Source organism: Nothobranchius furzeri, chromosome 2 (assembly GCF_043380555.1).
Source record: "Nothobranchius furzeri strain GRZ-AD chromosome 2, NfurGRZ-RIMD1, whole genome shotgun sequence".
NCBI lineage: Eukaryota > Metazoa > Chordata > Actinopteri > Cyprinodontiformes > Nothobranchiidae > Nothobranchius > Nothobranchius furzeri.
Genome location: NC_091742.1, coordinates 101,973,434 through 102,000,767, shown reverse-complemented (window position 1 = coordinate 102,000,767; position 27,334 = coordinate 101,973,434). Strand labels below are relative to the sequence as shown.

The following is a 27,334-nucleotide window of genomic DNA, read 5'->3' as shown; positions in this document are numbered from 1 at the left end:
AATTATGTCTGTAGATGACCGGATACTGAAGAGGTCAAACTGTAGATGAAAAATGACCATTCCTGGACGCTACACCTGTCCTGCCTGTTTTATTCTACTGTAACTGTCACGTCATTAGTTTAATTTATAACCTGTATTATAATTGGATTTATTTTATATTTACCTAAACTATCATAAACATCATTATATCAATAATTTCACTGATAGTTTGATTTATACCCCTGAGTTTCCATCAGGCTTCCGTCCATGTTTACACTTCTCTACTCATCCCTGACTGGGAGCTCGGATTTTCGAGCTGAAAACGGGTTCGTGAACAAGCCACAGAACTCGTCTTTATTCGTATATTTACGTAGCTTTGGCTCTCGCCTCCTGATTGGCCCGTTCAGCTTCGGGATCTTGTTTCTCCGCCCTCTGATTGGATCGCTAGCTGCGTGTCTGTTCTCGGACGTGCTCGCTACAGCTGAGAGTCACCTTGCTCCAGCCGCCTGTGCTGCTCCTGTACCGGTACCAGAGCAGGGGAACCGTACGGGTCAGAACAACAGGTGGGAGCTGAGCGGGAATCTGCGGACCGAACCAGGGAAACATGACGGAGGCTAAGCCCAAAACCTCTCCGAAGGCCATCAAGTTCCTGTTCGGAGGATTAGCCGGGTAGGTGCTGCTAGCCGCTCTGCTAACAGGCTAAAGCCAGGGGTCAGGTGGGGTCAGGCGGACTACCGGAGGGGGGTGAGCCCTGAATGACCGATATTATAATAACAAGCTAAACTAACGTCGGTGCACCAGGCCAGCTAACGCTGCACGAGGTTGTAGAGTCTGAATGTGAGCTGCTGATGCTAGCTGAAAGGGCCAGTGTTGTGCTGAAATCCGTATTCCCTTTAATCCTGGTTGGAGTTTATTTAAACTGGGATAATCAATCAGCTAATCTGACTCGAGTTTGCAGCCTCTGATTAACGCAGAAGCAGATTCAGACAGCACACCCGTGTTGTGAGTGACGCTGTAATCTGGTCAGACTGGGTCCTGCTTGCTGTCGTACAGCTGTTCTCTCTGCTTTCAGCAGGTGAGACAGGTCACGTGATGCTTCTGCAACCCAGGAGCTGTTTACCTCCATGACAGCTGTCTATTGATCTGATGTTTATTATTGTGTCAGCTGCTGTCTATTGATCTGACTGCTGTTGTTTATTGATCTGATGTTTATTATTGTGTCTGTTAGGGCTGAAACAACGAATCGATAAATTCGATGAAAATCGATTACTAAAAGGTTGGCAACGAATTGCGTCATCGATTCGTTGTGTTGCACAACTCTCCCAAAAGCGCCCCCCCCTTCCCGCCCGCCGTTGCGCGCAGAGCAAGTCAGCCGGCAGATCAGCGCAAGGTTCGCGCTGCTGCGAACCGGTTCCGCCCAAGGCCGGATTAACTGGGCAATTGCCCAGGGCCCACGAACTCTAAAGGGCCCAGGGCTCGAGCAAAATACTGTATCTATAATTTCCCACTTTATGAGGACTATGGTGACCATACGTTCCGTTTTCTCCGGACATGTCCACTTTTCACTCTCTGTCCGGGCGTCCGGAATGCGGGTTCTTGTGTTGATGAAAATGTCCAGCTTTTCATCCAGGAGCCGGGATCGAATTATGGGGGAGCTGTATATCCTACACATCCAGGGGAACCGGAAAAAAGTTTTCTATATTATATCATTTTTGGACTCTTGAGCAGAGAGCGGCACAGCGCATTGTTACGCAGCGCTCCAGGCAGCTGCTTCCAGCGCACGGTCCATTCTCAAAGTGGCGCAACCAAAAAACTATAATGAACACACCATCGTTCATGTCTGCACATGTTCTCTATTTTCTGTTTAAGGCCGGGGACTCACTGGCCGCGGAAGCGCCGCGAAGCGCCGCGAAAATGGGACCGCCTTCATTCGGCGCCCTTGTTAAGCTATTCTATAGACCACATGGGCCGCCGAAGCGCCGCGAATCGCCTCGCGCCGGCGCTCCAGCCCGCGCCGTGCAGCGATCATTTCGGCGTTGGCTCTATTTTTTTCGCGAGCCGCGGGTGAATCGCGTCAATTCTGGCAGGAAGTCAAACGTAGACATAAGAGGCAGGCCGGTAAAGTTAACAAAATAAAGCATTTCAAAATAAAATTCCGCAATAGTCAAATGTGTTCGTAAACAGACACTGCAGAAAAACCACACGAACACGCACACACATACACACACATCGAACTTGTGTGCATGTGTGACCACGTGAAGGGGGGAGTGGTTTTGGGTGTCTTTTCACCGGAGCAAACAGGACAGAGAGGCAGAAAGTCTGAGGCAAGCAGTTAGGATGGATGACTTTAAATTAATTATGGAAGTTGAGAAACACGAGGAGCTGTACGACCCCCGAAAAACATGATTGTTTACGTACCCATTTCAGAAGAAACTGCTAGGATACAGCTGCAGAATTGTAGCAGGTTCCAAGAGATTCAACTGGCAGAAACAACTCATACCATAGGTACACACACACACACACACACACACGCACGCGCGTACAAACACTCAAACATAGAGGAAAAGAGCTGAGAAAAGGGAGAGAGGAAATGGAGGACATCAAGTGTTTAAAAGAAAAACTACAGCTGAGCCGAGGCGCGCCTCGACTGGGGCGCGTCTGATCTGAACTGAGGAGTGGCGAGCGGCGGCCGAATTTCGTGAGCGATTCGCTTCTCGGCGCTTCGCGGCGCTTCCGCGGCCGGTGTGTCCCCGGCGTTATTTGTGCCTGAAGCGCGCTACTGCGGAGCTCATCACCTGTGCTGTGGTGATGTCACCTCACACAGCATCGAAAACGCGCTCTGCGCTTTGCGGTCAGGAGATCTTTGATCTGCTCAGAAGTAACTGGTGAGGTGAAAAGGTAAGAATCCAGGCAGCAGTTTTTTCTGGAGAGTTTAGAGGAGATGCAGGAAGATGAGAGACAGACAGGACAGGAAAATAGTTCAATAAAAACAAGAAAACAAAACAAAGTGTTGAAAAGTAAAATGTAGGTAGATTTATCTCCACTACACGTTTTTACCAGTAAAAAACAATAAGTTATACACATGTAATAGTTATACATCTGATACAATTCAGATCACCTTCAAAACTCAGTCACACACCCAGGGCCGTTTCAAGACATTCTGGGGGCCAAGGCAAAATGCCCCCCCCCCCCATAACTGGGCTCCCCAGAAGCCTCTGTGTAATTCATGCCCTCTCCAGTAGTGTTAGTTATACGGTGTTTATAAACGCTCCTCAGACATTACTGACATGTTCTAATATTATCAGATGAAAAACTAAATTATCAGACATGCTGTCTCATCTGCTGCTTTTCTAAACTTGCAAAAAGTAACAAAACCATCTGAAAGCCACTATTTGTGGATTCTCTGAAAGTTTCCATGGAGTGTGGGACAACTTATTTTTTCATTGATCCTATCGTCTAATCTCACAGCTGAAACAAGCATCCTTAATAATCTGTGCACAGGAAGCTTACCGATGCTGTAGTAAAACAAAAGGTATAATAATTTATTATTAATAAAACCTTGTTGCAGCACTAAAGCAGAAAAATGAGATTTTGCAGTAAATATGCTAAATATTTACATATGAATAGTTTTAGAGCCCTTTTATTGGCAGAATCTGATATTAATTTAGTTCTTACAAAAAATGGGTCCCAACATGGTTTGTGTGGCGTTGCCATAGTGTGACATCATAGGCACAGATCCCCTGTCCTCTTGTTTGGAAATGGAAATATGGTCACCCTACATTAAACAAACTGTCCACCCGGGCTTTTGCGCTGCACAGAGACGCTTCGCTGCCTATGACTGAACGTCAGTTGAGAGTCAGTCTCATGCAGAATGACCAATGAAGAGAGGGCCTCAAGTTAAGACCCTCTCCTCATTGGTCAGTCCACACGAGGTGGGTCAAAGGTTACACTGGGCGGGTTACGTGTTGTCAGGCATTCAAGTATTGAGTATATTTACTGCATATTACAGTAAAATATTCTGTATGTGACCACATTATGGTGATCCTCGGGTCGTGATGATGGAGCCCTTGAATATTGTTGCCCAGGGTACAACAAAGTGTTAATCTGGCCCTGGTTCCGCCGTCACATTCCCGCAGAAACTGGTTGATCACACCGGGGCCAGACTACTAGCATGTGGTTTTACAACCACAAAGTCCTCAGAAGCAAAAACGCTTTTAAAAGGGAGGGAGGAGTCCTAACTGTTGCTGCAGGCGTGTTGTGTGAGAGTGCAGTTATATACTGGTTAATATATTTTTGGGTTCAGTTGCTTTCATGTGGCCTAATGTGAGTCTATTTGGGATCATTGGAATGATCAGCAGCATTTCTTGATGTGACTTTATGGCAGTTGCCCAGGGCATCATCGCAAGGAGGATGGCATTCATTTACTTTTGTTTTATTTGGTATTTTTTCAGTCAGTTTTGGAAATAGTGATTAATTTGGATTAATTCACATCCAATGCTTAATTACATTTAAAAATTAGTTGTTTGACATCCCCAGTTATAATAAGTGTCAACAGATGAGATCAAACAAAACAGATGAGAATTGCCCTTAAGCTGTTTAACTTGGACCAAGCATTTTAGGTCACAGATAGATATAGCTTATAGGGTCTCTGTCTATACACCTTATAAGACAATTTAGGTGATGGCATGTTGTTTTTCTGCTATTGAACTGTTTTCTAATAATGTTGTGTTAAATAAAGTGAAAGAAGGAGAGAAATAACGTTTCCCTAGCAGTTTTTAAAAATTTCCCCATGTAATTATTAATCGATTAATCGATTAATCGTGTCGAGACCCCATCCGATTCATCGATTATCCAAATAATCGTTTGTTGCAGCCCTAGTGTCTGTGTGTCAGCTGTAGCTTATTAATCTGACTGCTGTTGTTTATTGATCTGATGTTTATTATTGTGTCAGCTGTAGTTTATAAATCTGACTGCTGTTGTTTATTGATCTGATGTTTATTATTGTGTCAGCTGTAGTTTATAAATCTGACTGCTGTTTATTGATCTGATGTTTATTATTGTGTCAGCTGTAGTTTATAAATCTGACTGCTGTTGTTTATTATCTGATGTTTATTATTGTGTCAGCTGTAGCTTATTAATCTGACTGCTGTTGTTTATTATCTGATGTTTATTATTGTGTCAGCTGTAGCTTATTCTGACTGCTGTTGTTTATTGATCTGATGTTTATTATTGTGTCAGCTGTAGTTTATTAATCTGACTGCTGTTGTTTATTGATCTGATGTTTATTATTGTGTCAGCTGTAGTTTATAAATCTGACTGCTGTTGTTTATTGATCTGATGTTTATTATTGTGTCAGCTGTAGTTTATTGATCTGATGTTTATTAGTGTGTCAGCTGTAGTTTATTAATCTGACTGCTGTTGTTTATTGATCTGATGTTTATTATTGTGTCAGCTGTAGTTTATAAATCTGACTGCTGTTGTTTATTGATCTGATGTTTATTATTGTGTCAGCTGTAGTTTATAAATCTAACTGCTGTTGTTTATTGATCTGATGTTTATTATTGTGTCAGCTGTAGTTTATAAATCTAACTGCTGTTGTTTATTGATCTGATGTTTATTATTGTGTCAGCTGTAGTTTATAAATCTAACTGCTGTTGTTTATTGATCTGATGTTTATTATTGTGTCAGCTGTAGTTTATAAATCTAACTGCTGTTGTTTATTGATCTGATGTTTATTATTGTGTCAGCTGTAGTTTATAAATCTAACTGCTGTTGTTTATTGATCTGATGTTTATTATTGTGTCAGCTGTAGTTTATAAATCTAACTGCTGTTGTTTATTGATCTGATGTTTATTATTGTGTCAGCTGTAGTTTATAAATCTAACTGCTGTTGTTTATTGATCTGATGTTTATTATTGTGTAAGCTGTAGTTTATAAATCTAACTGCTGTTGTTTATTGATCTGATGTTTATTATTGTGTCAGCTGTAGTTTATAAATCTAACTGCTGTTGTTTATTGATCTGATGTTTATTATTGTGTCAGCTGTAGTTTATAAATCTAACTGCTGTTGTTTATTGATCTGATGTTTATTATTGTGTCAGCTGTAGTTTATAAATCTGACTGCTGTTGTTTATTGATCTGATGTTTATTATTGTGTCAGCTGTAGTTTATAAATCTGACTGCTGTTGTTTATTGATCTGATGTTTATTATTGTGTCCGCTGTAGTTTATTGATCTCACTGCTGTTGTTTATTGATCTGATGTTTATTATTGTAATGATCTGAAGTTTGTATATTTATACACTGTAATTAGATCTAGGTAATTAATCAGAAGTGGTTGTTTTTATCATCAGGGAGTTTACTTAAACACTTTGTATTGACTGAGAGACAAGAAAGAGAGAGTTGGGATCGTTTAAGAAGGGTTAATCTTTAATTTCTATAATTATAAATTCTTACAATCTACCAGGACTATCTCAATGATGGATGCATATGGATGTAGATGGTTCGGTTTGGTGTGTGTGTGTTTTGTTCAGAATCTCTAGGCTGACATAGCGAATCTGGTTGTTATGACTAGGCTACCACGAGGCTTCAGAAGCTGATGACATGAGCCGCCATTTTGCCGTATTTACATACCCAGGAAGAGCCTCCCGTGTTAGATCAGGAATTGCCAGGTCCAATCTCAGTAAACCGGATTGGACGACTTTCATTAAACAACCCAGATTCTGTCCTACCACAGACGAAAGTTCTGATTGGTTGAGAATAATGTGTCATGCGTTTCCATGGTAATGTAGATCAGTCTGTCTGGTGCAGTCCTGTTTATTCATTAAACACATAACTCATGACATCTTTATTTCACAGATCATTCACCTGATTATTAATGATCAACATATGCTCTGATTAGCTTATCACAACTAAAGTACTTTAATTAAAGGAAAGCGTTCTTCTGTCTCTTCTCCTGGAATGTAAACATACTGAACCAAGCGTCCGACCTTGGTGGTGTTACTGTGTGAAGGGGCAGCTGTTAAGGGCAGACCATTATAAACTTCCTAACGTTACATTATTGTATCAGCTGTTGTTTATTGATCTGATGTTTATTGGTGTATCAGCTGTTGTTTATTGATCTGATGTTTATTGGTGTATCAGCTGTTGTTTATTGATCTGATGTTTATTGGTGTATCAGCTGTTGTTTATTGTTCTGATGTTTATTAGTGTATCAGCTGGCTCCCGTCCAGGCTCTCTTCATTCTTTGGGACGGCAGCTACACGCACTATGATCACTTTTCTAAAGTTATTCTCATGAATCGGAACAAGTCAGCAGGTTTCTGTGTGATTGGTGTAATTACTTGACTGAATTATTAGACACACACGCACTCCTCTGTGATTGGTGCTGCTGATAGACTGACAGATTCCACCCACCCATTGGACAGGTCCAATCAGAACCAGGTCAAAGTAACAACCTGGGGAGACACCAGGCACCTGAACCCAGCAGCAGGTTTCTCTGCTCCTAAACTACTCTGTTATCCTTCATGTAATGAAATATGGTTGTTACCATAGAAACCAGTCTCCTCCTCACTGCTCTGACCTTCTTGGTTCTGACCTATTGTGTTCCTGCAGGATGGGGGCGACGGTGTTCGTGCAGCCTCTGGACCTGGTGAAGAACAGGATGCAGCTGAGCGGCCAGGGGTCCAAGGCCCGCGAGTACAGAACCAGCTTCCACGCTCTGTTCTCCATTCTGAGGAACGAAGGAGTGAGAGGCATCTACACGGGGTACTTGTTCACCTGTTTGACCCGAACCACACCTGTGTGAGCCTCAGATCCACACCTGTGTGAGCCTCGGATCCACACCTGTGTGAGCCTCAGATCCACACCTGTGTGAGCCTCAGATCCACACCTGTGTGAGCCTCAGATCCACACCTGTCTAGGTCTGAGCCTTGGATCCACACCTGTGTGAGCTTCGGATCCACACCTGTGTGAGTCTCAGATCCACACCTGTGTGAGCCTCGGATCCACACCTGTGTGAGCCTCAGATCCACACCTGTGTTAGCCTCGGATCCAGACCTGTGTGAGCCTCGGATCCACACCTGTGTGAGCCTCAGATCCACACCTGTCTAGGTCTGAGCCTTGGATCCACACCTGTGTGAGCCTCAGATCCACACCTGTGTGAGCCTCAGATCCACACTTGTGTGAGCCTCAGATCCACACCTGTGTGAGCCTCAGATCCACACCTGTGTTAGCCTCGGATCCACACCTGTGTTAGCCTCGGATCCACACCTGTCTCAGGCCTGAGCCTCAGATCCACACCTATGTTAGCATCGGATCCACACCTGTGTGAGCCTCAGATCCACACCTGTCTCAGGTCTGAACCTTGGATCCACACCTATGTGAGCTTTGGATCCACACCTGTGTGAGCCTCGGATCCACACCTGTGTGAGCCTCAGATCCACACCTGTGTGAGCCTCAGATCCACACCTGTCTAGGTCTGAGTCTTGGATCCACACCTGTGTGAGCTTCGGATCCACACCTGTGTGAGCCTCAGATCCACACCTGTGTTAGCCTCGGATCCACACCTGTGTGAGCCTCGGATCCACACCTGTGTGAGCCTCAGATCCACACCTGTGTTAGCCTCGGATCCACACCTGTGTTAGCCTCGGATCCACACCTGTCTCAGGCCTGAGCCTCAGATCCACACCTATGTTAGCATCGGATCCACACCTGTGTGAGCCTCAGATCCACACCTGTCTCAGGTCTGAACCTTGGATCCACACCTATGTGAGCTTTGGATCCACACCTGTGTGAGCCTCGGATCCACACCTGTGTGAGCCTCAGATCCACACCTGTGTGAGCCTCAGATCCACACCTGTCTAGGTCTGAGTCTTGGATCCACACCTGTGTGAGCTTCGGATCCACACCTGTGTGAGCCTCAGATCCACACCTGTGTTAGCCTCGGATCCACACCTGTGTGAGCCTCAGATCCACACCTGTGTTAGCCTCGGATCCACACCTGTGTGAGCCTCAGATCCACACCTGTGTTAGCCTCGGATCCACACCTGTGTTAGCCTCGGATCCACACCTGTCTCAGGTCTGAGCCTTGGATCCACACCTGTGTGAGCCTCAGATCCACACCTGTGTTAGTCTCGGATCCACACTTGTGTGAGCCTCAGATCCACACCTGTGTTAGCCTCGGATCCACACCTGTGTGAGCCTCGGATCCACACCTGTGTGAGCCTCAGATCCACACCTGTGTTAGTCTCAGATCCACACTTGTGTGAGCCTCAGATCCACACCTGTGTTAGCCTCGGATCCACACCTGTGTGAGCCTCAGATCTACACCTGTGTTAGCCTCGGATCCACATCTGTGTGAGCCTCAGATCCACACCTGTGTTAGCCTCGGATCCACACCTGTGTTAGCCTCGGATCCACACCTGTCTCAGGTCTGAGCCTTGGATCCACACCTGTGTGAGCTTTGGATCCACACCTGTGTGAGCTTTGGATCCACACCTGTGTGAGCCTCAGATCCACACCTGTGTGAGCCTCGGATCCACACCTGTGTGAGCCTCAGATCCACAGCTGTCTAGGTCTGAGCCTTGGATCCACACCTGTGTGAGCTTCGGATCCACACCTGTGTGGGCCTCGGATCCACACCTGTGTGAGCCTCGGATCCACACCTGTGTGAGCCTCAGATCCACACCTGTGTGAGCCTCAGATCCACGCCTGTCTAGGTCTGAGCCTTGGATCCACACCTGTGTGAGCTTCGGATCCACACCTGTGTGAGCCTCAGATCCACACCTGTGTGAGCCTCGGATCCACAACTGTGTGAGCCTCAGATCCACACCTGCGTTAGCCTCAGATCCACACCTGCGTTAGCCTCGGATCCACACCTGTGTGAGCCTCAGATCCACACCTGTGTTAGCCTCGGATCCACACCTGTGTTAGCCTCGGATCCACACCTGTCTCAGGTCTGAGGCTCAAATCCACACCTATGTTAGCCTCGGATCCACACCTGTGTGAGCCTCAGATCCACACCTGTCTCAGGTCTGAGCCTTGGATCCACACCTGTGTGAGCTTTGGATCCACACCTGTGTGAGCCTCGGATCCACACCTGTGTGAGCCTCAGATCCACACCTGTCTAGGTCTGAGCCTTGGATCCACACCTGTGTGAGCCTCAGATCCACACCTGTGTGAGCCTCAGATCCACACCTTTGTGAGCCTCAGATCCACACCTGTCTAGGTCTGAGCCTTGGATCCACACCTGTGTGAGCTTCGGATCCACACCTGTGTGAGCCTCAGATCCACACCTGTGTGAGCCTCGGATCCACACCTGTGTGAGCCTCGGATCCACACCTGTGTGAGCCTCGGATCCACACCTGTGTGAGCCTCAGATCCTCACCTGTGTTAGCCTCGGATCCACACCTGTGTGAGCCTCAGATCCACACCTGTGTTAGCCTCGGATCCACACCTGTGTTAGCCTCGGATCCACACCTGTCTCAGGTCTGAGCCTCAGATCCACACCTGTGTTAGCCTCGGATCCAAACCTGTGTGAGCCTCAGATCCACACCTGTCTCAGGTCTGAGCCTTGGATCCACACCTGTGTTAGTCTCGGATCCACACTTGTGTGAGCCTCAGATCCACACCTGTGTGAGCCTCAGATCCACACCTGTGTTAGCCTCGGATCCACACCTGTGTGAGCCTCGGATCCACACCTGTGTTAGTCTCGGATCTACACTTGTGTGAGCCTCGGATCCACACCTGTGTTAGCCTCGGATCCACACCTGTGTTAGCCTCGGATCCACACCTGTGTGAGCCTTAGATCCACACCTGTGTGAGCCTTGGATTCACACCTGTGTGAGGTCTGAGCCTCAGATCCACACCTGTGTTAGGTCTTAGAGAACTTCAGATCCACACCTGTGTAAGGTCTTTTAGAACCTCGGTTCCACACCTTTCTGAGGTCTGAGCCTCGGATCCACACCTGTCTGAGGTCTGAGCCTCGGATCCACACCTGTGTGAGGTCTGAATGGATGTAAACAGGTGTCTCTAACCTCTGTATGAATTTTGTCCCTCTGGCTGCTCCGTACTCACACCTTCTCTCTGGTCGTGTCTCAGGCTGTCTGCAGGTCTGCTCCGTCAGGCCACCTACACCACCACCCGTCTGGGGATCTACACCATCCTGTTTGAGAAGATGACAGGAGCCGACGGCCGGCCACCCAACTTCATCTTGAAGGTGAGATCTTGTCCCACAGCTGGTGGAAGTAAGTCAAACTTTATTTATAAAGCACCTTTGTACACACAAGGGGCTGAACAGGTGTGGGTCATCGTTTACACCAGAACACACAGATACAATCAGAGGCCCTAAGGAACGTGTAGAACAAAGCCCTGAGGCTGGTGTCCTGGTTGAGCTGTCCTTCTCAGGTGAGAGGTCTACCTGTGCTTTTGCTCCTCCCACAGGCTCTGATTGGGATGACAGCTGGAGCCACTGGAGCGTTTGTGGGAACGCCAGCAGAGGTTGCTCTGATCAGGATGACGGCTGATGGCCGGTGAGACATGAGCTCATGGTCTGTGTGTGTGTGTGTGTGTGTGTGTGTGTGTGTGTGTGTATGTGTGTGTGTGTGTGTGTGTGTGTGTGTGTGTGTGTGTGTGTGTGTGTGTGTGTGCACGTGCGAATCTGATCACAGGACAGTTTATTTGTGTCTCCAGGCTTCCTGCTGACCAGAGGAGAGGGTACACCAATGTCTTCAACGCTCTCGCTCGCATCACCAGAGAGGAGGGAGTGACTACACTCTGGAGGGTCTGTGTGTGTGTGTGTGTGTGTGTGTGTGTGTGTGTGACAATGTGTGTGTTTGTGTGTGTGTGACAATGTGTGTGTGTGTTTCAGGGGTGTGTTCCCACCATGGCCCGGGCGGTGGTTGTGAATGCAGCTCAGCTAGCCTCCTACTCTCAGTCCAAACAGGCTCTGCTGGACTCAGGTGATCATCTTACACACACACACACACACACACACACACACACACACACACACACACACACACACGCACGCACGCGCACACACATACATACAGACAGTATGTATGATTAGTCTAAAACTTGGTCATGTATCTTCTGCCATCAACACAAACTTAAGGAATTTGGGTGTTTTGACCAACCAATGTCTCTTGAAGGCCACGTTGATCCGAAACTGTTTTTATCATTTAAGAACTTGAAATGGTTCTCCATCTCCTCCCCGTCTAGATAACTGTAACACACTCTCCACATGTTCTCACAAAAAAGCCCTTGACCGCCTTCAGGTGGTCCAGATCTCTGCAGCTAGGCTCCTAACTGGAGCAAACAGAAGAGCTCACATCACTCCTGTTCTGGTGTCTCTGCACTGGTTACCCGTTAACTTTAGAGTTCTGACTAGAACTTTCAGGGCTCTACATGGTCAAGCTCCTCCCTATATATATATATATCTTAGTAAATATTGTATTTGGTGAGAGATAAACTTTATTGTATTTATCCTAGTGGATCTATAATTAAACGGATAAACTAGTAGTAGCACATCCAACGTCAAGGAAAGTAAAAAGTTATTATCAGGAGAGGGAGAATGTTTAAGTGGTTAGCAGCAGTGTGCTAGTCGATGGCCCCCTCCATGAGGCCACCACAGCTCAGCAGAACATCGTTGTAGCTTCTTCTGGGGAGAAAAACACTTACAGAGAAAATAAAGTTAACAGCTGAAATAGCAGGAAATAATACAGTTAAAGAGCAGATTGTAGAATAAAGTAGTAGAGTGTGAGAAGTGGTCAGTGTGTCCTCCAGCAGTCTAAGCCTATAGCAGCATAACTACAGAGATAACTCTGGATAATCTATCCTATTTAGATGGAGGCATGTTGGAGGCAGGGCAAGGGAGAGCCGTCTTTACCGACTGTACACTCCACCTCCCTCTACTCCCCCACTTGTCCAGATTTAGGCTAACATCAGATTTTAACCATAGACCCTATCACATAAAAATGTTTTAAGCCTATTCTTAAAAGTAGACAAAGTGTCTGCCTCACGGACTAAAGCTGGGAGCTGGTTCCACAGGAGAGGAGCCTGATAACTAAAAGATCTGCCTCCCATCCTAATTTTAGATATTCTGGGAACCACCAGTAAACCTGCAGTCTGAGAGCGAAGTGCTCGGTTAGGAACGTATGGACCAATCAGATAACTGATTGGTTGGGCAAACTCCCACGCACCCTTCAGGACCACCCTAAGGGTATGGAGATGGTCCAGTGTTCCACAGCGAGGATGAAAAACACATTGCTCCTCCTGAATCCAAAGTTTCACATTCCGCCGGACCCTCCTCTCCAGAACCCCTTAATAGACCTTACCAGGCAGGCTCAGCAGTGTGTTTCCCATGCAGTTAGAATGCATCCTGCGGTCCCCCTTTTTAAATAGGGAGACCACCACCCCGGTCCTCTAATCCAGTGAAACTGCCCTTGATGTTCACGCAATATTCCAGAGCCACTTTAGCCAACCCAGCCCTACGGCATCCAGAGCCTTAAGAAACTCTGGGAGGATTTCATCTCACCAAACTCCTCTCACGCCCAGGTTTTTGCCTCTGTGACCACCGGGGCCACATTCCGCTTGGCGTGCTGGTACCCATCAGCTGCCTCTGAAGTCCCACAGGCCAGAGAGACCTGATAAGACTCTTTCTTCGGCTGGACAGCCTCCCTAACCATCTGTGTCCACCAGCGGGTTCGGGGATTGCTGCCACGACTGAGACTGATGACCCCGTGGCCACAGCTATGATCGGCAGCCTCAGCAATAGAGGCACGGGGCCTGGCCCACTCGGACTCACTGTCTCACGCACACCCGAACGCAACCAAATTGTCCACAATAGAGGCCAGCCGATATATCTATTCAATTTTTTCTACATTGGCCATCGACTGAAATATTTTTATAAGCTGATAAAAGAATCAGGCCTTTTCTCATTGTTGACACCTGAGGCAATATTCCACCCCTTAGGAAAACGTTGTCTGTTAGATTTCCCAGAGTTAGATAAGTGAGAAAATGGACTTTGTAGCCAACAAGCTCAGTCATTCTCCTGATCTGGAAGCAGTACGTTTTGCTTTAGCTTAGCATAAAACAATATAAGTGAAAGGAGCTTTTATAGCTGAGGATCAGACCGCCAGGCTCCCTGCCTTCAGCTAAAACCCGTCACACACTTCCCCCGACCCCTTTGGCCACTTGTGTCCCGAGTGGTGAGCCCATGGGAAGGGGACACATGTTTCCTCTTTGGGTTGTTCCCGACCAAACTCCCTGGGTGAAAGCCCGGCCACCAGGTGCTAGCCAACGCACCCCACCTTCAGGCCCCGGTGACCCGTGTCCAGGCGAGGGAACACTGCTACTGTGTATGTTTTTCTTCATAAGGGGTGTGTGGGCTGCTCTTTGTCTGATCCCTCACCTAGGACCTGTTTGCCATGGGTGACCCTACCAGAGGCATAAAGCCTCAGACAACTTGGGATCATTGGGACACTCGAACCCCTCCACCACGGTATGGTCAAAGTAAAATGTGGGAAAGACAAAAATGAACATTATGGACTGTAGGTGCTCCTAAGCACTCACACGGTGGCTTAGGAGTTAATTATCTGTAACAGATTTAGGAGAAATGAAAGCCTGGAACCGTGGTCCCCCGAAGGTTTAGGTCTGCATGACCCAGGTGTGTATGGGATGTATTTACATCATGAAATTAGGGGCCATAAAAGTAGACTGGACAACAAAATGGTGGTAAGTAATCTTGGCTCTGCTCATGTCGGAGGGACCGGTGGCGCCTGTGCTCAGCAGCCTCACCTCCATCAGTGCTCCTCAGGGCAGCTGTGGCCACGGTGTAGCTCACCACCACTAGTGTGTGAATGTGTGTGTGGATGGATGAATGATTCGCTGGAGTGCAAAGTGCTTTGGAGTCCGCTGTATACGTGTGGTTATTTATCATCATGGATGGAAGGCATGGCAGAGGGTGTCTCAGCTAATGCTTCCTGTTGCGGCGTTTTTGGTTTTAGCAAGGGGAGACAGGAAGTGAGTCACACCCACCACAATAACATCACGCATCGTAAAGCCTTTTGCATCAACGACCCAACTCCAGGGCCTGATGACATCTACAGCTTAGCTGAGCCCTGGCACACCATTCGTTATTAGTCCTAGCTCCTCCCATCTGGATGCAGATAGGGAGTCTAAGGCTCCGCCCTCTCCAGTCTGCTCATGGGTCCCTGAACAGGGCTACGCCCTGGATCACACACATGCTGTACTGCTATTTAAATGACAAGTAAAGATGGGTGTTTCGACCACGCCAGTCACATACTTTGTGGTTTATCTGTTGGTAAAAGTTCATAATGACGTCGACACGTCGCATATGTGACGTCACCACATAAGCTCCTCCCCCCTAGCGTAGCTGCTACTCACCACATGACCAGATTTATGGTGGGTCTTCCTCCTGTGGGAAGTTTGCTGAACTTACAGCCCTTTTCCCTCAGTTTCCTCCGTGTCTGGTTCGATGACGTCACCACATAAGCTCCTCCCCCCTAGCGTAGCTGCTTCTCACCACATGACCAGATTTATGGTGGGTCTTCCCTCCCGTGGGAAGTTTGCTGAACTTACAGCCCTTTTCCCTCAGTTTCCTCCGTGTCTGGTTCGATGACGTCACTGTAGTGAAGCACATTTGTAGTCCTGGACTTATTTTCACACTAAACCTAAAATAGCGTTCCCCCTGTTTGAAAATAAGTTCTTGGTATAAAAATGTGTCTTTAAGATTCACGGACATCATATGTGAAATCCATGGTACATAACAAGCGGGTTAGAAAATGTGCTTTAGCCTCGTTGACTTGCATTCATGTTTTCGTTCTTCCATGGACCTGTGGTCCAGAAGTAGGTGGGCGTGGCTTAGGCTCCCTATTCTGATTCAATACTGGAGAACCAAACTCTCTAAGGACAGTGGTTTTCCAGGATCCTCTTGATTCTTTCTCTTTTTGAATGTTTCATGTTTACACCTCACCTGCTGCCGAGCACACTCACCTTTGGCTGCAGATAGTCTTGATTTGGTTGTGACTGACTAGCTGGAACCAAAACTATAAATACATATAAACCCTCGTCTGTGTGTCCAGGATACTTTGGTGACGACATTCTCTGTCACTTCTGTGCCAGTATGATCAGCGGGCTGGTCACCACGGCAGCGTCCATGCCCGTGGACATCGTGAAGACAAGGTGAACCGCCGACAGAAGCCAACCCTTAGCAGAACTTGCTCTAGATCAATTCAGGACAGAACCAGAGAATAATCTCTTCTTCTGTTGCAGGATCCAGAACATGAGGATGATTGACGGGAAACCAGAATATAAGAACGGCTTGGTGAGTTCCTGTACAGAACTAGCCAATCAGGGAGCAGGGATGATGTCACTGATGCTGAACGAGTCTGAGGAGGGGGTCTTTGGTCGGGTACCAGTCCATCTTTATGAGAGTCAGTCAGAGAAAGGAGGGGGATTCTTCTTGTTCACAAGCTAACTCAGTTGTAGCACGTTGGTCACACATCATCATGTGACCGTCACATGATGATGTGTGACCAACATGTCAGAAATGGTTAGACTCTGTGGGAACGAGGCGCTCACAGCGAGTATGACTACTGTAGCCTCCATGTGTTGCAGCGGCTCAGAGGTTAAAGTTCATCAGATCAAACATTCATGCTGAGCCCTGGTACTTATGATGATAGCTACTGGTGCTGTCCTCCGGCTGTAGGTGGGTTTTAATCCAGCAGGGGGCAGCAGCCCTCAGCTGGAATCTGCTTTTAGGACTGATCTTTATTTACAGACCTTAATAAACTTTATTTACGCACCTTTATAAACTTTATTTATGTGCCTTTATAAACTTTATCTACACACCTTTATAAACTTTATCTACACACCTTTATAAACTTTATTTACACACCTTAATAAACTTTATTTATACACCTTTATAAACTTTATTTACGCACCTTTATAAACTTTATTTATGCGCCTTTATAAACTTTATCTACACACCTTTATAAACTTTATTTACACACCTTTATAAACTTTATTTACGCACCTTTATAAACTTTTATTTACGCACCTTTATAAACTTTATCTACACACCTTTTATAAACTTTATTTACACACCTTTATAAACTTTATTTACACACCTTTATAAACTTTATTTACGCACCTTTATAAACTTTATTTACGCACCTTTATAAACTTTATTTATACACCTTTATAAACTTTATTTACGCACCTTTATAAACTTTATTTATGCGCCTTTATAAACTTTATCTACACACCTTTATAAACTTTATTTACACACCTTTATAAACTTTATTTACGCACTTTTATAAACTTTTATTTACGCACCTTTATAAACTTTTATCTACACACCTTTTATAAACTTTATTTACACACCTTTATAAACTTTATTTACACACCTTTATAAACTTTATTTACGCACTTTTATAAACTATATTTACACACATTTATAAACTTTATTTACGCACCTTTATAAACTTTATTTACACACCTTTATAAACTTTATTTACGCACCTTTATAAACTTTATCTACACACCTTTTATAAACTTTATTTACACACCTTTATAAACTTTATTTACACACCTTTATAAACTTTATTTACGCACCTTTATAAACTTTATTTACACACCTTTATAAACTTTATTTACGCACCTTTATAAACTTTATTTACACACCTTTATAAACTTTATTTACACACCTTTATAAACTTTATCTACACACCTTTATAAACTTTATTTACACACCTTTATAAACTTTATTTACGCACCTTTATAAACTTTATTTACGCACCTTTATAAACTTTATCTACACACCTTTTATAAACTTTATTTACACACCTTTATAAACTTTATTTACACACCTTTATAAACTTTATTTACGCACCTTTATAAACTTTATTTACACACCTTTATAAACTTTATTTACGCACCTTTATAAACTTTATTTACACACCTTTATAAACTTTATCTACACACCTTTATAAACTTTATCTTCACACCTTTATAAACTTTATTTACGCACCTTTATAAACTTTATTTACACACCTTTATAAACTTTATTTACGCACCTTTATAAACTTTATTTACGCACCTTTATAAACTTTATTTACGCACCTTTATAAACTTTATCTACACACCTTTTATAAACTTTATTTACACACCTTTATAAACTTTATTTACACACCTTTATAAACTATATTTACGCACATTTATAAACTATATTTACGCACCTTTATAAACTATATTTACGCACCTTTATAAACTATATTTACGCACATTTATAAACTATATTTACGCACCTTTATAAACTATATTTACGCACCTTTATAAACTTAATTTACACAAATACACACCTTTATAAACTTTATTTACGCACCTTTATAAACTTTATTTATGCGCCTTTATAAACTTTATCTACACACCTTTATAAACTTTATTTACGCACCTTTATAAACTTTATTTACGCACCTTTATAAACTTTTATTTACGCACCTTTATAAACTTTATCTACACACCTTTTATAAACTTTATTTACACACCTTTATAAACTTTATTTACACACCTTTATAAACTTTATTTACGCACCTTTATAAACTTTATTTATACACCTTTATAAACTTTATTTACGCACCTTTATAAACTTTATTTACGCACCTTTATAAACTTTATTTATGCGCCTTTATAAACTTTATCTACACACCTTTATAAACTTTACACACCTTTATAAACTTTATTTACGCACCTTTATAAACTTTTATTTACGCACCTTTATAAACTTTATCTACACACCTTTTATAAACTTTATTTACACACCTTTATAAACTTTATTTACACACCTTTATGAACTTTATTTACGCACTTTTATAAACTATATTTACGCACCTTTATAAACTTTATTTACGCACCTTTATAAACTTTATTTACGCACCTTTATAAACTTTATTTACGCACCTTTATAAACTTTATTTACGCACCTTTATAAACTTTATCTACACACCTTTTATAAACTTTATTTACACACCTTTATAAACTTTATTTACACACCTTTATAAACTTTATTTACGCACCTTTATAAACTTTATTTACACACCTTTATAAACTTTATTTACGCACCTTTATAAACTTTATTTACGCACCTTTATAAACTTTATTTACGCACCTTTATAAACTTTATTTACACACCTTTATAAACTTTATCTTCACACCTTTATAAACTTTATTTACACACCTTTATAAACTTTATTTACGCACCTTTATAAACTTTATTTACGCACCTTTATAAACTTTATCTACGCACCTTTTATAAACTTTATTTACGCACCTTTATAAACTTTATTTACACACCTTTATAAACTTTATTTACGCACCTTTATAAACTTTATTTACACACCTTTATAAACTTTATTTACGCACCTTTATAAACTTTATCTACACACCTTTATAAACTTTATCTACACACCTTTATAAACTTTATTTACGCACCTTTATAAACTTTATTTACGCACCTTTATAAACTTTATTTACGCACCTTTATAAACTTTATTTACGCACCTTTATAAACTTTATTTACGCACCTTTATAAACTTTATTTATGCACCTTTTATAAACTTTATTTACACACCTTTATAAACTTTATTTACACACCTTTATAAATTTTATTTACGCACTTTTATAAACTATATTTACACACATTTATAAACTATATTTACACACATTTATAAACTATATTTACGCACCTTTATAAATTATATTTACGCACATTTATAAACTATATTTACGCACCTTTATAAACTATATTTACGCACCTTTATAAACTATATTTACGCACCTTTATAAACTATATTTACGCACCTTTATAAACTATATTTACGCACCTTTATAAACTTAATTTACACACCTTTATGAACTTTATTTATGCACCTTTATAAACTTTATTTACACACCTTTTATAAACTTTATTTACACACCTTTATAAACTTTATATACACACCTTTATAAACTACGCACCTTTATAAACTATATTTACGCACCTTTATAAACTTTATTTACGCACCTTTATAAACTATACGCACCTTTATAAACTTTATTTACACACCTTTATGAACTTTATTTACTCACCTTTTATAAACTTTATTTACACACCCTTATAAACTTTATTTACGCACCTATATAAACTTTATGTACGCATCTTTATAAAATTTATTTACACACCTTTATAAAATATATTTACTCACCTTTATAAAATATATTTACACTCCTTTATAAACTTTACGCACCTTTATAAACTTTATTTACTTACCTTTATAAACTTTATTTACACATCTTTATAAACTTTATTTACACACCTTTATAAACTTTATTTACACACCTTTATAAACTTTATTTACGCACCTTTATAAACTTTATTTACGCACCTTTATGAACTTTATTTACGCACCTTTATGAACTTTATTTACACACCTTTATAAACTTTATTTACGCACCTTTATAAACTTTATTTACACACCATGCACCTTTATAAACTTTATTTACACACCTTTATAAACTTTATTCACGCACCTTTATAAACTTTATTTATGCACCTTTATGAACTTTATTTACGCACCTTTATGAACTTTATTTACACACCTTTACAAACTTTATTTACGCACCTTTATAAACTTTATTTACGCACCTTTATAAACTTTATTTACACACCTTTATAAACTTTATTTATGCACCTTTATGAACTTTATTTACGCACCTTTATGAACTTTATTTACACACCTTTACAAACTTTATTTACGCACCTTTATAAACTTTATTTACGCACCTTTATAAACTTTATTTACACACCTTTATAAACTTTATTTATGCACCTTTTATAAACTTTATTTACACACCTTTATAAACTTTATTTACGCACCTTTATAAACTTTATTTATGCACCTTTATAAATAACATCTCAATTATAATATTTATTAGTTAAAAAGAAATGCATGGCTGCTTCAGTAAATAACATTGTGAGTTTATTCTCTATGAACTAGCTGGTTTGATTTAATGTTTGTATTTTCTGTGTCAAGGTGTCATCACAGCTGATTTGTTTATTTATTTTACACGCGGTTTTTATCTTTTAAATCATCTGTGCTGAGTTTTTATCCGTATTTCACTCATCAGGAAGATCCTGTAGTTGTCTCAGACTTATTCTGTGTGTGCGTGCGTGTGCGTGTGTGTGCGTGTGCGTGTGTGCTTGTGTGTGTGTGTGTGTGTGTGTCCACCAGGACGTGCTGATGAGAGTCGTGGGTAAAGAGGGCTTCTTCTCTCTGTGGAAGGGCTTCACACCGTACTACGCTCGCCTCGGACCTCACACCGTCCTCACCTTCATCTTCCTGGAGCAGATGAACCGCCTCTACAAGACCTACATCCTGGACCGCTGACACACCCACACCCACACACACACACACACACACCCACACACACACACACACACCCACACACACACACCCACACACACACACACAACTACCCTTTTATAAAGGATGTAAGAAAAACTGATTCAGACCTGATGAGGTCTGCCATGAATAAAAAGTCTCATTGTAGAACTGTGTTTGTCCTGATTAGTTACCATGGTAACAGTGTAGAGTGGAAGCTGGTAAGCCCAGTGGAGGGTGTTGGAATGATCATTTTCTCCAGAACAGTGGAATAAAATGTGACACAGCCTCGGAGGTGAACCCTAACCACCCTGGGCTCCATGAACGTAACTCAGCCATGTTCAGCTTACTGAAGGTCCCACTGAAGGTTGGGCAGAACACCAGAGAACCAGCTAAACTCGACAGAGGTGCAAGTCACGGTTCCAAGTCCAGCTCCCCTGGAAGCCTGGACACTGATCCCGTTACTGCACCAGCACTAACGGGCTGGCGTTGGTGACAGGCGGGCGGCTCCACTCCTGTATCCATCTTGTCCATCCCTCGCTTCATTGTGCGTGAGACCATGTGACTTTACCTTCATGACATCACATGCTTCGTGTCAGCCTTGAAGCAGCTGAGGGACAGAACCCACAGGAGGGCCGCTACAGGACCTCACCAGGTCCTCGAGTCTCCAGCAGACAGGTCCAGCCCTTCAGGTCCTCCAGCAGACAGGTCCAGCCCTTTAGGTCCTCGAGTCTCCAGCAGACAGGTCCTGCCCTTTAGGTCCTCCAGCAGACAGGTCCAGCCCTTTAGGTCCTCCAGCAGACAGGTCCAGCCCTTTAGGTCCTCGAGTCTCCAGCAGACAGGTCCTGCCCTTTAGGTCCTCCAGCAGACAGGTCCTGCCCTTTAGGTCCTCCAGCAGACAGGTCCAGCCCTTCAGGTCCTCCAGCAGACAGGTCCAGCCCTTTAGGTCCTCGAGTCTCCAACAGACAGGTCCAGTCCTTCGGGTCCTCCAGTCTCCAACAGAAGGTCCTCGAGTCTCCAGCAGACAGGTCCAGGCCTTTAGGTCCTCCAGTCTCCAACAGAAGGTCCTCGAGTCTCCAGCAGACAGGTCCTGCCCTTTAGGTCCTCGAGTCTCCAGCAGACAGGTCCAGGCTTTTAGGTCCTCCAGTCGCCAGCAGACAGGTCCAGGCCTTCAGGTCCTCGAGTTGCCATCAGACAGGTCCAGGCCTTTAGGTCCTCGAGTCTCCAGCAGACAGTTCCAGCCCTTTAGGTCCTCGAGTCTCCAACAGACAGGTCCAGTCCTTCAGGTCCTCGAGTCTCCAGCAGACAGGTCCAGTCCTTCAGGTCCTCGAGTCTCCAGCAGACAGGTCCTGCCCTTTAGGTCCTCCAGTCTCCAACAGACAGGTCCAGGCCTTCAGGTCCTCCAGTCTCCAACACACAGGTCCAGTCCTTCAGGATCTTCGAGTCTCCAACAGACAGGTCCAGCCCTTCAGGATCTTCGAGTCTCCAGCAGACAGGTCCAGGCCTTCAGGTCCTCCAGTCTCCAACAGACAGGTCCAGCCCTTCAGGTCCTCGAGTCGCCATCAGACAGGTCCAGGCCTTCAGGTCCTCCAGTCTCCAGCAGACAGGTCCAGGCCTTCAGGTCCTCCAGTCTCCAACAGACAGGTCCAGGGCTTCAGGTCCTCCAGTCTCCAACACACAGGTCCAGTCCTTCAGGATCTTCGAGTCTCCAACAGACAGGTCCAGGCCTTTAGGTCCTCCAGTCTCCAACAAGACAGGTCCAGTCCATCAGGTCCTCGAGTCTCCAGCAGACAGGTCCTACCCTTTAGGTCCTCGAGTCGCTAGCAGACAGGTCCAGCCCTTTAGGTCCTCCAGTCTCCAACAGACAGGTCCAGTCCTTCAGGTCCTCCAGTCTCCAACAGACAGGTCCAGCCCTTCAGGTCCTCGAGTCGCCATCAGACAGGTGCAGGCCTTCAGGTCCTCCAGTCTTCAGCAGACAGGTCCAGGCCTTCAGGTCCTCCAGTCTCCAACACACAGGTCCAGTCCTTCAGGTCCTCGAGTCTCCAGCAGACAGGTCCAGGCCTTCAGGTCCTCCAGTCTCCAACAGACAGGTCCAGCCCTTCAGGTTCTCGAGTCGCCATCAGACAGGTCCAGGCCTTCAGGTCCTCTAGTCTCCAGCAGACAGGTCCATGTCTTTAGGTCCTCCAGTCTCCAACAAGACAGGTCCAGTCCATCAGGTCCTCGAGTCTCCAGCAGACAGGTCCAGGCCGTTAGGTCCTCGAGTCGCCAGCAGACAGGTCCAGGCCTTCAGGTCCTCGAGTCTCCGGCAGACAGGTCCAGCCCTTTAGGTCCTCCAGTCTCCAGCAGACAGGTCCAGGCCTTCAGGTCCTCCAGTCTCCAACAGACAGGTCCAGCCCTTCAGGTTCTCGAGTCGCCATCAGACAGGTCCATGCCGTTAGGTCCTCGAGTCGCCAGCAGACAGGTCCAGGCCTTCAGGTCCTCGAGTCTCCAGCAGACAGGTCCATGCCGTTAGGTCCTCGAGTCTCCAGCAGACAGGTCCAGGCCTTCAGGTCCTCGAGTCTCCAGCAGACAGGTCCATGCCGTTAGGTCCTCGAGTCTCCAGCAGACAGGTCCAGGCCGTTAGGTCCTCGAGTCGCCAGCAGACAGGTCCAGGCCTTCAGGTACTCGAGTCTCCAGCAGACAGGTCCAGCCCTTTAGGTCCTCGAGTCTCCAGCAGACGCTTCCAGCATTTTAGGTCCTCCAGTCTCCAGCAGACAGGTCCAGCCCTTTAGGTCCTCGAGTCTCCAGCAGACGCTTCCAGCATTTTAGGTCCTCCAGTCTCCAGCAGACAGGCCCAGCCCTTTAGGTCCTCGAGTCTCCAGCAGACAGGTCCAGGCCGTTAGGTCCTCGAGTCGCCAGCAGACAGGTCCAGGCCTTCAGGTACTCGAGTCTCCAGCAGACAGGTCCAGCCCTTTAGGTCCTCGAGTCTCCAGCAGACGCTTCCAGCATTTTAGGTCCTCTAGTCTCCAGCAGACAGTTCCAGCCCTTTAGGTCCTCCAGTCTCCAGCAGACAGGTCCAGGCCTTTAGGTCCTCCAGTCGCCAGCAGACAGGTCCAGGCCTTCAGGTCCTCGAATCGCCAGCAGACAGGTCCAGGACTTTAGGTCCTCGAGTCTCCAGCAGACAGTTCCAGCCCTTTATGTCCGCTAGTCTACAACAGACAGGTCCAGTCCTTCAGGTCCTTCAGTCTCCAACAGTCAGGTCCAGGCCTTTAGGTCCTCCAGTCTCCAACAGACAGGTCCAGTCCTTCAGGTCCTCGAGTCTCCAGCAGACAGGTCCTGCCCTTTAGGTCCTCGAGTCGCTAGCAGACAGGTCCAGCCCTTTAGGTCCTCGAGTCTCCAGCAGACAGGTCCATGCCGTTAGGTCCTCGAGTCTCCAGCAGACAGGTCCAGGCCGTTAGGTCCTCGAGTCACCAGCAGACAGGTCCAGGCCTTCAGGTACTCGAGTCTCCAGCAGACAGGTCCAGCCCTTTAGGTCCTCGAGTCTCCAGCAGACGCTTCCAGCATTTTAGGTCCTCCAGTCTCCAGCAGACAGGTCCAGCCCTTTAGGTCCTCGAGTCTCCAGCAGACAGGTCCATGCCGTTAGGTCCTCGAGTCTCCAGCAGACAGGTCCAGGCCGTTAGGTCCTCGAGTCGCCAGCAGACAGGTCCAGGCCTTCAGGTACTCGAGTCTCCAGCAGACAGGTCCAGCCCTTTAGGTCCTCCAGTCTCCAGCAGACAGGTCCAGGCCTTTAGGTCCTCCAGTCGCCAGCAGACAGGTCCAGGCCTTCAGGTCCTCGAATCGCCAGCAGACAGGTCCAGGACTTTAGGTCCTCGAGTCTCCAGCAGACAGTTCCAGCCCTTTATGTCCTCGAGTCTCCAACAGACAGGTCCAGTCCTTCAGGTCCTTCAGTCTCCAACAGTCAGGTCCAGGCCTTTAGGTCCTCCAGTCTCCAACAGACAGGTCCAGTCCTTCAGGTCCTCGAGTCTCCAGCAGACAGGTCCTGCCCTTTAGGTCCTCGAGTCGCTAGCAGACAGGTCCAGCCCTTTAGGTCCTCCAGTCTCCAGCAGACAGGTCCAGTCCTTCAGGTCCTCCAGTCTCCAGCAGACAGGTCCAGCCCTTTAGTTCCTCGATTCGCCAGCAGACAGGTCCAGGCCTTTAGGTCCTCCAGTCGCCAGCAGACAGGTCCAGGCCTTCAGGACCTCCAGTCTCCAGCAGACAGGTCCAGCCCTTTAGTTCCTCGATTCGCCAGCAGACAGGTCCAGGCCTTTAGGTCCTCCAGTCTCCAACAGACAGGTCGAGCCCTTCAGGGGGGTTGGGTGTCCTGACTGTGGTTTCTGCTTATGCACCAAACTACAGATCAGACTGCCCACCCCTTTGGAGACCTTGGAGGAGGTGCTGGAGAGCGCTCCTTCTGGTGACTCCCTCGTTCTGCTGGGGCACTTTAACGCTCACGTGGGACCTGGAGAGGTGTGGTTGGGAGGAACGACCCCCTGATAGTGAATATTCTATTTTGGTATTGGACTTCTGTGCCAGCCATGGATTGTCCATAATGAACACCATGTTCAGACATAAAGTGTTCCATATGTGCTCTTGGCACCAGGATACCTTAGGCTGCAGCTCGATGATCGACTTTGTTGTTTTATCCGACCTGCGGCTGCATGTCTGGGACGCTCGGGTGAAGAGCAGGGCGGAGCTGGTCAGACCCAGCAGACCCAAACATATTGTGAGGGTCTGCTGGGAACGTCTGGCAGTCTCCTGTCAGAAGAAGCTTCGAGTCCCACCCCCAACAGAACTTCCAACACCACAACATTGAGTGGTCCATGATCCGTGACTCGTTTGTCGAGGCAGCTGACCGGAGTTGTGGCTGCAGGTCGGTGCCTGTCTTTGGCCTGTGGGGCTCCAGAGGCAGCTGGTACCTGCAGTCCAAGTGGAATGTGGCTCTGTGGCACAAAGGTGTGTGTTACAGCTGGAGGAAGTAGCAGGAAGTGGGCGTGGCCTGTGAACACTGAGCATCAATCCGGAGAAACTCTTTTAGACCTTCATGTAGTTAAATCATAACGGTGTTTTCTCCCTGCAGCAGTCACGCTTCTCTCTGCCTTATAAGGACACACACGGGTGTGTGTGTGTGTGTGTGTGTGTGTACACCACTTCCTCTTCACTCCCTTGCATCGATCTTTTTCAACTTGACTCATAAACGAGTTCATCGTTGCTTGAAGTGTGTGTGTGTGTGTGTGTGTGTGTGTGTGTGTGTGTGTAGCCTGTAGAAACTAGACACACATATGACCTTTTCTGACTATAGGGTCCCTTGCAGGCTTCCTCGGGGTCACAGGTCATGATGTCCAGCTGTTGCACGTGAACCGTGGGGCTGAACACCCTCTGCCACACACACACACACACACACACACACACACACACACACACACACACAGTCTAGAACCCACACTTGTGTCACTGCTGCATAATCAGGTTCAGCAACAGACCTCCAATGAAGGTTAGAAGTGTGCGTGTGTGTGTGTGTGTGTGTGTGTGTGTGTGTGTGTGTGTGTGTGTGTGTGTGTGTGTGTGTGTGTGTGTGTGTGTGTGTGTGTGTGTGTGTGTGTGTGTGTGTGTGTGTGTGCGTGCGTGCGTGTGTGTGTGTGTGTGTGTGTGTGTGTGTGTGTGTGTGTGTGAGATGACAACAGCATCACAGGTTACATAGACACCTGGTTGAGGTGTGTCCTGTTCTGATTGGACGGTGGGTGAAGGTCTGATTTAGAAAGCAGCTGAAGTTCTGCAGGTGTACACAGGTCTGAACTGGCTCAGGTATGTGTGTGTGTGTGTGTGTGTGTGTGTGTGTGTGTGTGTGTGTGTGTGTGTGTGTGTGTGTGTGTGTGTCATCTCTTCAGCCTTACTCAGAG

General features: G+C 45.5%; 1 protein-coding gene across 1 annotated transcript; it reads left to right on the top strand.

Annotated features, from left to right (window-relative positions):
• The first annotated feature begins 415 nt into the window (after positions 1-415).
• slc25a11 (solute carrier family 25 member 11) lies at positions 416-21,590 on the top strand. The gene is made up of 9 exons (XM_070548718.1): positions 416-648; positions 7,591-7,743; positions 11,077-11,194; positions 11,419-11,507; positions 11,668-11,758; positions 11,846-11,936; positions 16,083-16,182; positions 16,273-16,324; positions 21,270-21,590. The coding sequence occupies exons 1-9, from the start codon at positions 584-586 to the stop codon at positions 21,423-21,425; spliced, it is 915 nt and encodes a 304-aa protein (XP_070404819.1). The 5' UTR covers positions 416-583; the 3' UTR covers positions 21,426-21,590.
• Positions 21,591-27,334: the final 5,744 nt, after the last annotated feature.

What these genes read in the sequence shown, in the direction of transcription:
- slc25a11 (XM_070548718.1), top strand. Translation starts at nt 584, where the DNA reads ATGACGGAGGCTAAGCCCAAAACCTCTCCGAAGGCCATCAAGTTCCTG. An exon ending in GTGAGAGGCATCTACACGGG is followed by an intron (nt 7,744 to 11,076) that starts GTACTTGTTCAC and finishes GTCGTGTCTCAG; the next exon opens with GCTGTCTGCAGGTCTGCTCC. An exon ending in CACCCAACTTCATCTTGAAG is followed by an intron (nt 11,195 to 11,418) that starts GTGAGATCTTGT and finishes CTCCTCCCACAG; the next exon opens with GCTCTGATTGGGATGACAGC.